The sequence below is a fragment of the Haliotis cracherodii genome, unplaced genomic scaffold (assembly GCF_022045235.1).
Source record: "Haliotis cracherodii isolate W230 unplaced genomic scaffold, xgHalCrac1.p SCAF_11, whole genome shotgun sequence".
Lineage (NCBI taxonomy): Eukaryota > Metazoa > Mollusca > Gastropoda > Lepetellida > Haliotidae > Haliotis > Haliotis cracherodii.
Window position 1 is genome coordinate 12,535,148 of NW_027266266.1, and position 10,432 is coordinate 12,545,579.

Here is a 10,432-nt window from a genome sequence, read left to right on the forward strand (position 1 = left end):
GAACATCGATCCACGCAATTGGGATCGATGACATGCATCAACCAAGTCAGCGAGCCTGACCACCCGATCCCGTTAGTCGCCATTTACAAATACCTTTTTGATATTACATTTTTTAAAAGATAGCAAATTAATCCATAAGTTTTGATGAACTTAATGTATTATTTTATACATTGGTAGTGCTAATTAACAACTTAGATTGTAAGCGGAAGTTGCGTAAAATTATTGTCCCCCAAAGAGGCTATGTAAGTCCCAAATCATTCGAAGTATTTTTATGCATGCCAGACTTTTAAACGTAGTATTTTCGTTATTTTAATCTTAGGCTTAACTGGTAAACTATCGCCAATGAATGTAGGGTGGTATAAATCCTACCGGGGTCCGTGCAGGAAGCAAAGGTACTGTAAGTCCCCATGGTCCCCAGTATGGTGATCACCCTTCAGTGACTGACGATCTCTAGCCCATTTTTATATTATGTTGTTAACTAATACTTTCTGCTTTTATATATTCTAAACAAGCTTTAAATCGAGCCTGTGATATTCTTGTTATTGTACTGTCCATCATTGACAGCTTTTTCTTCAGTCTACATATATCTATTATTGTAGACTAAAATCTAGTCTCTGAAATGAACATATGGTACATAAAAAAACAGTTGTTCAGTTATCTTAATAAAAATATAATAAAAAGGAGCCCAGTGACTCTCTTCATTTTCAGATACTGCCGTAATCTAGACTTGCCAAACATTATAGACTTGCATGGGCTGTATTTGATATATATTTGTATCAGGGTCTGTAAGTCAGACTAGTATTATTGATGTACCTCTCGTCACGACATGCCTGAAATACTGCCGATGTGACGTTAAATCTTAACTCACTCACTCACTCACTCGTTGACCAAATATGAATTAGTTTCGAAAATATTGCACTATGTAACATTAAACGTCAATACAAGAATCAATTACAGACCCGTGAAGATCCGGAGTAGAATAGATCTTCAGCATCCGATGCTTGCAGTAAGAGGCGAATAACGGGATTGGGTGGTTAGGCTCGCTGACTTGGTTGATGCATGTCATCGTGTCAACTTTTTTAAATGACTGTAAAGATGGGTCATTTTTTATCGATGATTTTGACATTTCGTGTCGTGGCAAATATATGCGCACAATTTAAAGACAATTATAGCTTTGCTTAAATAAAATTCAGAATTGGTGTTTAAAAATGGTTTCAAGATCCAAGACAAACTGTATTCATTTTTGTCGAAGTTATAAACCCCATAAAGATGATGAATCGTTTCAAGACGATACTCCCACTAAGGTTGTTGAGGAAGCCAAATTTTGGGGACTAATTTTTGACCACCATTTAACCAATGTGTCACATATAAGTTAACTGAAGAATAAATGCCTGAAGGTTTTTTAGACTGATTGAAAGTCGTATCAAATTCTAAGTAGGATTAGACAACCCTCCTCCACTTATAGAGATCACTTATTCGCTCAAACATAGATTATGGCTCGACTGTACATGGTGGAGCCTGTAAGTGTAATCAACTACGATGACATGCATCAACGAAGTCAGCGAGCCTGACCACCCGATCCTGTTAGTCGCCTCTTACGACAAGCGTAGTCGCCGTTTACGGCAAGCATGGGTTACTGAAGACCTATTCTACCCCGGATCTTCTTGCCGTAAAAGGCGACTATGCTTGTCGTAAGAGGCGACTAACGCGATCGGAGGGTCAGGCATGCTGACTTCATTGATGCATGCCATTGTATCCCAAATGCGTGGATTGATGCTCATGATTTGAATCACGGGACCCTACTAGATTATTTGAAGACCGCCGCCATATAGCTGGAATATTGCAGAATGGGGCGTCAAACAACAAACAAACACACAAACTGATGACACCAGGTGTTCGCGAAAACGGTTAGCCTATCCTGTCCTCCTGGACACATACACTTACACAGTTTGTATAACGTTAAATGTTTGTTTGTTGCCTATTAAGAGGCCCGTGAAGATCCGGGGTAGAATAGGTCTTCAGCAACCCATGCTTGTCGTAAAAGGCGACTAACGGGATCGGGTGGTCAGGCTCGGTGACTTGGTTGATGCATGTCATCGGTCCCAATTGCGTGGATCGATGCTCATGTTGTCAATCACTGGATTGTCTGGTCCAGCCTCGATTATTTACAGACCGCCGTCATATAGCTGGAATATTGTTGAGCGCGGCGTTAAACAACAAACCAAACCAAGCCAAGCCAAGCCTAGCAAGACGGTTGACAGTACTACGTATCAACGGTATAGCTTGAATACATTATTTATCCAAGAGTCTAATTACAACTGTTTACTAGTTAGGGTTCGTTAAATGAACCGATGATAGATATTTGACACGTTTCATGCATATGCCAGCAGGTGCGTGCTTTGTTGTTTATGATAATTGAGCAAGAGAAGGACACCATTTTGAAATGTCGCCCAAAGAGGTAACAGGTTTATGTGCGATTGTCCTCCACATTTGCTGTGCTGATGCAGGTACGTGTCTATCTTTTGTTAATCATGTATATGGTTTGTTTGTTGTTTAACGCCGCACTCAGCAACATTTCACCTATGTATGACGGCGGTCTGTAAATAATCGAGTAATGACCATCGGTCCACGGTAGAATCCGGGATGGAATAGGTCTTCAGCAACCCATGCTTGCCGTTAAACAACAAACAAACAATTGTATGTCCTGTTCATAAGAAGTTGCTTAGCCAAAGTATTAGAAAACGGTGTATGTATTCAACTTTTTGAGAGATAATGACATAATCATTTTAAGTAATCTCCAGTCGTTTTTTGTTCCTAGTGCTCCAACCACTTACCAATTTATCTATTTGTATGACTTTATTCAAAAAGCCGTTGATGATGGTAAGGAAGGGCAGTTTTTGTGATATAAGTAAAGCTTTTTAATAAGGGTATGAGTACAAACTGGAGAACTATGGTACTAATGAATCATTATTAAATGGTTTGAGGGTTCTTTGACGGATAGAAAACAAAGAGTAGTTAACAACGGATGTAAATCAAAATTAAGCTATGTACTGACTTGTGTACCACAAGGGTCTGTACTTGGCCGTTGCTATTTTTGATTTACTTTTAATATTATACTTTTTGCTGATGATACGTCCTTGTATATTGTTGTTGAAAATCCAGCCATCCCAGCTTTAGCGTTAAACAATGATCTGATCGAAATCTCCAACTGGGCGAAAACATGGCAAGTGGCAAGTGGGTAGCATGGTGGTTAAAGCGTTCGCTCGTCTCGCCGAATACCCGGGTTCGATTCCCGACATGGGCACAATGTGTGAAGCCCATTTCTGGTGTCCCCGGTCGTGATATTGCTGGAATATTGCTAAAAGCGGCGTAAAACCATACTCACTCACTCACATGGCAAGTGAAATTTAACCATGAGAAAACTGAAAGTATCTCATTCTCCCGTAAATGAATTGAATCATTGTAAATTAAGTTGAAATGCATAAAGATTTATGCCCACTGATACCCACTGCCATTCTCATAGAGATAGCATTGTAATAAAATTCAGTCCGATAAGTCCTGTTTGAGAAGTTTAAAATACCGCCTCTAAAGGAAAAGTCTCGAAAATTTGTATAAAGCATTCATCTGAACAATATTCGATTACTGTAGTATGCTTAGGAGATACACATACTGTGTTTTCAATGTAGAGCTAGGTTACCTGTAGATTTAACCCCGCTAAATTGAATTTGGAACCGAACGCGCAGCGTGAGGTTTCAAATGTTAAATTTAGCGCGGTTAAATCTACAGGTAACCTAGCTCTACATTGAAAACACAGTATGTTTATCTCCATTCTACCATGACTAAATAAAACGCGAACTCTTTGGTGTTAGCAAATATACTGAGTGAAGCGGCATGGGTTGAGTTCAGTGTTTTGAGTGGGTTATCAATCTGAATTGCGGAATCACCGAACAAAATATGGTGCTGTATATACGCAAGCAGTTTGTTTATACGTAATAATGTCGAACATATGACAGGCATTGAAAGCATATAAGCAAGGCAACTTGGTAAGCTAACATGAGGTGGGCATCCCTAAAGAAAACAAAGCAAGCTTTGCAAGGCTTTCGCTCTACATCGCGCATCACCATTATGACGTCATATCGCACATTGTGACGCAAAAGATATGACGTCACAGTCGTATATAGAAAAGCGCCAAAATTCCAAGCTCTCTGTTGTCTCCAAAACGTAAATACATACCCTTTTTTGATTTCTGTCGTATTTTTCTGCACGAAATGTATTGCCACACATCCTTTGAATATTGTAGTAACCGCATCTGTGCATTTTGTAACCTGTAATTGTAGATATAATTATTTAAATGTGCCCACCGACAATGACTGAAAATAGTACTATTCTATCAATTTTAGCTTCCGCGGTGATGCGGCCGTCAAACCAGCTGTTTCAATCAAAGGGGGTTTATTGTGATTTAATAGCCTCTGATTGACCAATCAGAATCGAGTAAATTCCAAATTCATGGTTGAATTTGGAATAATTGTACTACAGATCAAGAATTGATACTGGACAAATTAAATCTGGATGCTCCAGGAACCATATGTGGCGGAATTTTGGGTCAAAAAAGATTGTGTACAGAAACATATCAGGAACTGTTATTGCTAATACGCAAAAATAAATCCCTATCCTTATTCTACAAAATGACAAAAAATAATGTAGCACCAGCTTATGTCTGCAACCTTATCCCAGACCAAGTAAACGCTCGCAGTGATTAATCTTAGAAACCCTTCCAAACGACTAGATGTAAGGTGAGGTGAAATGGAGTTTAACGTCGCGTCCAAGATTATTGCACTTATATAGTGACGTGCATGCACGTGTGTTTGTGACTTCTTGTACTGATACCGAGTTATTGTGCTAGCTCACTGAGATGCCATGCCGCAGTTTAACATGAATACCCCACTCAGACACAGTATGCTGACTCCGAGCCGACTAGTCGTTATTTCAGACTTTTTCTATCATTGTCACTATATTGTCGACCCGTGAAGATCCGGGTTAGAATAGGTCTTCAGCAACCCATGCTTGCCGTAAAAGGCGACTGTGCTTGTCGTAATAGGCGACTAACGGGATCGGGTGGTCAGGCTCGCTGACTTGGTCGATGCATGTCATCGATCCCAATTGCGTGGGTCCATGCTCATGATGTCAATCACTGGATTGTCTGGTCCAGACTCGATTATTTTCAGACCGCCTTCATATTTCTGGAATATTGCCGAGTGCGGCGTTAAACAACAAACCAACCAATTTTGTATATTAGCGTGGGACTGGTTGGAGTATTGTTCTAAAAAGGGGTATTTTCATTGTTTAAATTGTCAGGAATTTGCATGTTTTTCGGCCAAAAGCATCTCAGTGAATATCCTCGTTTTTTGTACTTTCCCTAGAGTCTAACCTTGTCGAAGGAAAGCCATCAGACGCATCATATTTAGAGAGTAAACCACCTAGTGTATTGAACGATGGAAAGCCAACTGCGACAACATGGGGCAGTGGAAGTTGTTTAGCCCTATCAGACAGCGACCCCTGGTGGCAAGTTGATTTGCAAGGCAAGGTCATAGTGACGAAGATCAAGGTCACAAGTAGAAGTGATTGCTGTCGTGAGTATGATACAAATCTGTTTTCAAATTTTATTGTCGCCGGAGTATGTAACATATTATTGAACCAAATTAACTACTAAACCAGTGTGTGCGTTCGTACGTGGAAATATGTAGACTCCGAGAAGACCTTCTATAATGCCGAGTGCCAGGCAGGGTAACAACAAGTACCATTATAATGTATTTTGTTATGACGCGGCCAGGAGATCAAACATCCTCTGTCGAAGGAAGCGCGATACCTTAATTGCGTGGATCGATGCTCATGATATCAATCACTGGAGTCTGGTCCAGACTCGATTATTTACCGACCGCCGTCATATAGCTGGAATATTGCTGAGTGCGGCGTTAAACAACAAACCAACCAACGAAACAAACAAATCATGATATTAATAACTGGATTGTCTGGTCCAGACTCGATTATTTACAGACCGCCGTCATATAGCTGGAATATTGCTGAGTGCGGCGTAAAACAACAAACCAACCAACCAATGCACCATAGAGGCGGTCCACCTACTTTATATAGATGGAGCGATATCACTGCCCAGTTACAATGTTAACTTTGCTGTATGCTCAGGGCTGGGTGTGAAATTTAGAAATTTTCTCAACTGATATAGGTGACACGGTTAATACTCGATCTACTTCGATTCTCAAAGGGGCGGTGGAATAGCTTATTGGTGCGATGGCCCAGGTTCGATTCCCTAAATGGGTACAATGTGTGAAGTTTATTTCTAGTGTCACCCACCGTGAAATTGCTGGAATATTGCTAAAAGCGGCGTAATACCTCACTGACTGACTCAGTCGATTCTCAAACTTGATGTTATGAAGAAGCAGCCTGAATTAACTATGGAAAACTGGAACAATACCTTTCGGCTTATAAAATCCATAACGATGATATTCAAATCTGAATCTCCTTGTTGATTCTATCAAGATTAGATTACAAACGCAGTCAAGTGTCAATTTTTGGTAGCTTAGTGGTTTAAGCGTTCGCTCGTAACACCGAAATCCGGGTTCGATTCCCGACATGGGTACAATGTGTGAAGCCCATCTCTGGTGTCCCCCGCCGTGATATTGCTGGAATATTGCTAAAAGCGGCGTAAAACCATCCTCACTCACTCACTCACTCACATGGCAAGTGAAATTTAACCATGAGAAAACTGAAAGTATCTCATTCTCCCTTAAATGAATTACCCACTCACTCAGAAATTGCCCTGAATTGACAGTGACAGGTATAGTTTGTAGTTTGTAAATGACTCGATTATTTACAGACCGCCGTCATATAGCTGGAGTGAGTGAGTGAGTATGGTTTTACGCCGCTTTTAGCAATATTCCAGCAATATCACGGCTGGGGACACCAGAAATGGGCTTCACACATTGTACCCATGTTGGGAATCGAACCCGGGTCTTCGACGTGACGAGCGGACGCTTTAACCACTAGGCTACCCGACCGCCACCCATCATATAGCTGGAATATTGCTGAGTGCGGCGTCAACAACAAACAAACAAACAAAACTTTGGTAGGCCTGTAAATTGTTACCCCATCCAGAGCATAATCCATAGAGCTACGGTTTGCTTGGTCGGTGGTTTGTGAGGTGAGGTGAAATGGGGTTTAACGTCGCGTCCAAGATTAATGCAATTATATACCGACCTGCATGTACGTGTGTGTGTGTATGTGTGGCTGACCGGACTGATGCCGATTTATAGTGCTAGCTCACTGAGATACCATGCCGCAGTTTAACATGAATACCCCACTCAGACACAGTATACTGACTCCGAGCCGACCAGTCCTTGTTTTAACCCCTTAATGCCGAGCGCCAGACAGGGTAACAACAAGTACCATCTTTTAACGTCTTTTGGTATGACGCGGCCGGGGATCGAACTCCGCACCTTTCTCTCTCCGGGCGGACGCTCTACCACTGGACCACGGAGGCGGTCCCGGTGGTTGGTAGTACGAGACTTGCAGATGGGTAACTAAACTAATTTTACTTTCAGCTGGGAGACTTCGCGACTTTTCCATTGATGTGTACGAGATGAACCCTTCTCTACACCCGAACACGGTTGGCGACCATTGCCACTACTACGCAGGGATTATCGATGTCGGTGGGGCCACCGTCACTGTCCCCTGCGACAATGCAGTCACTGGACGCTTTCTACGTGTCTCTGGAAGGATATCGAAAAGTCATAACCTTCCCTTCCAGCTTTGCGAAGTACAAGTGTTCGGAGTGGCAATTTCTAGACTAACGACATGTAAGTGTGTAATCTAGTTTCAGCATAGAATTTTTGAAATGTATTATCATACACTAACAATTCCAAACATTTTTTTAAGACCCGAGAAGATCCGGGGTAGAATAGGTCTTCAGCAACCCATGCTTTGCGTGAAAGGCGACTATGCTTGTCGTAAGAGGCGACTAACGGAATCGGGTGGTCAGGCTCGCTGACTTGGTTGATGCATGTCATCGATCCCAACTGCCTGGATCGATGCTCATGATATTAATCACTGGATTGCCTGGTCCAGACTCGATTATTTACAAACCGCCGTCATTTAGCTGGAATATTGCTGTGTGCGGTGTTAAACAACAAACCAACCAACCAATCAGCATAGATGTTGGTTATCGGCCCATGGTTCAGCAATTTACAGCAGCCATATTAGTCGTGCATGTATAAGGCCACCGGGTGGTCAGGGTACGCTAACCTTTTCGAACACCTGGTATCTTCACTGTTAGACAGTGATTCATAAACACATACTCATGATATACAGTAAACTACGGTTATAACGAATACGCTTATAACGAACTGACGGATATAACGAACTAACTTTTTAGTCCCGACTATTTGCTGTAGTTATGCTGTAAATTGCTTATTACGAACTGCGGTTATAACGAACTAAAATTAGCAGTCCCTTTAAGTTCGTTTTAACCGTAGTTTACTGTATTTAGGTTATACGGTTTGCAACTTTACATATCACAGGTGTAAACTTTTCTTTTGCAACATTTGTAAGCACATGGTTCGCACATTCCCGGGTGGTGGGGTAGCCTATTGGTTTAAAGCGTTTGCTCGTCACGTTGAAACAAAGCATCCATGTCAAGAAGGAAAAATAAATTATGTATGTCTGGCTGTTGTCCGTCTGTCAGTCATGTTTCTTTTTCACATAAAATTTGAATAAGTAATGTTTAATAAGAAAAGTACATGTTTATGTTTAATCTTCATTCACTTATGTCCAAATTGTTTTTGTTAAGAATATCTGTAACTGTTAAGTGAGTCTGATTGTTTGTATGATGCCTTGTTTTGCATTTATTTGTTGTAATAATCATAACCAACCAACCAACTCCCCTCCACGCAATGGCTTCAAAAGGACCACGAATGAAGGACGTGTGAACTTTTATGAAGGTATTTTACATTAAATGCTTTGAAAAAATTCGAACAATCCTCGATGAATCCACTGTTCATTTCTTAACACTCGTTTTTTTCTATCTGTAATTACCGTATTTGATGTAATAAGCGCCAAGGGCGCTCTCAAAATTAGAAATAGGGGACTCTTATTAGAATATTATTTTGGTGGAAAAAACCAGAAAGACTTGAAAGATACATTTCATGGTTTATGCTGACAGCCTGAGATGTTTATGTACGACAGATATATTTTTCTAGAATGTAATTGCCCATGATTAAGGGGGCATATAACAAACGAGTGCGTATTGAACGCGAATAATTAAGTCTTGAGAACATTGATCAATCGGAAGAGGTACTAATTGGGATTGTTCACTAGCCAATATATTAGCAAATACCGCCGTGGGCGCTTACTAGAGCGGGGCACTTATTACGTCGAGTACGGTACCCGTATCTTTGGAACACGACAGAAGTCTCCAAGTATAAATGAGACTTAAGAATATACAACAATAAGAAAGTCTTTTGATAGTCTTTCTTTCCTTTCCAGGTGCATCATTTGTCCAATATAAAGGCAAACGTTTCAACAAAACACCCAGCAAAACCATCAGTGTGAACAACAACAGCAGGGCGACCTGTGCTTCTGAGTGTGAACATCAATTCACATGCGCAGGATTCAACATCCGGTACAAGCCTGAAGTCACGTGTGAGCTTATTGTTGCTGCGGCCATATCAGCCCAGGTATCTGATGCTGCCTGGGATTGTTATTTGTACGAACCATGTCCAATTACGTGTGTGTGACTTCACTGTAATAACCAACACACATATGAGATTTATTAGTGTTAAAAAACACGAATATCAAAATACACAAGAAAAGCCTGATCGTTCCACTATATGATCAATCAGGAAGATCCGGGGTAGAATAGTTCTTCAGCAACCCATGCTTGCAGTAAAAGGCGACTATGCTTGTCGTAAGAGGCGACTATCGGTATCGGGTTGCCAGACTCGCTGACTTAGTTGATGCATGTCATCGGTCCCACATTGCGAAGATCGATGCTCATGATATCAATCACTGGATTGTCTGGTCCAGGCTCGATTATTTACCGGCCGCCGTCATGTAGCGGGAATACTGCTGAGTGCGGCGTTTAACAACAAACAAACCAACCAACGATGCCAGACAGACAACAGTAAGTCGTTTTCAGAAGCCTTTTCGGTTGTAGGCGTGTGTATGGTTCAGATTATGATACATACTCGTAAGATAGCTACGCGATAAATCACAAAGAAAAATGAAGGACAAAGTGTGGTTTATTTCACGATAAAACATTGTTTATCATGGCGTTATTTCTGGAGAATAGAACATGCGCTCGCAACTTGATGACGTCGTATATTGGATGACGTCATTTTGTAGAGGGCGTGTGAATTGTTTC

The 10,432-nt window shown here is 41.1% G+C and overlaps 1 protein-coding gene across 1 annotated transcript; it reads left to right on the forward strand.

Annotated features, from left to right (window-relative positions):
- The first annotated feature begins 2,443 nt into the window (after positions 1 to 2,443).
- On the forward strand, positions 2,444 to 9,806 carry LOC139455399 (uncharacterized). The gene is made up of 4 exons (XM_071236954.1): positions 2,444 to 2,507; positions 5,421 to 5,630; positions 7,617 to 7,871; positions 9,556 to 9,806. Exons 1-4 carry the CDS (start codon positions 2,444 to 2,446, stop codon positions 9,804 to 9,806), a joined length of 780 nt encoding a protein of 259 aa, XP_071093055.1.
- Positions 9,807 to 10,432: the final 626 nt, after the last annotated feature.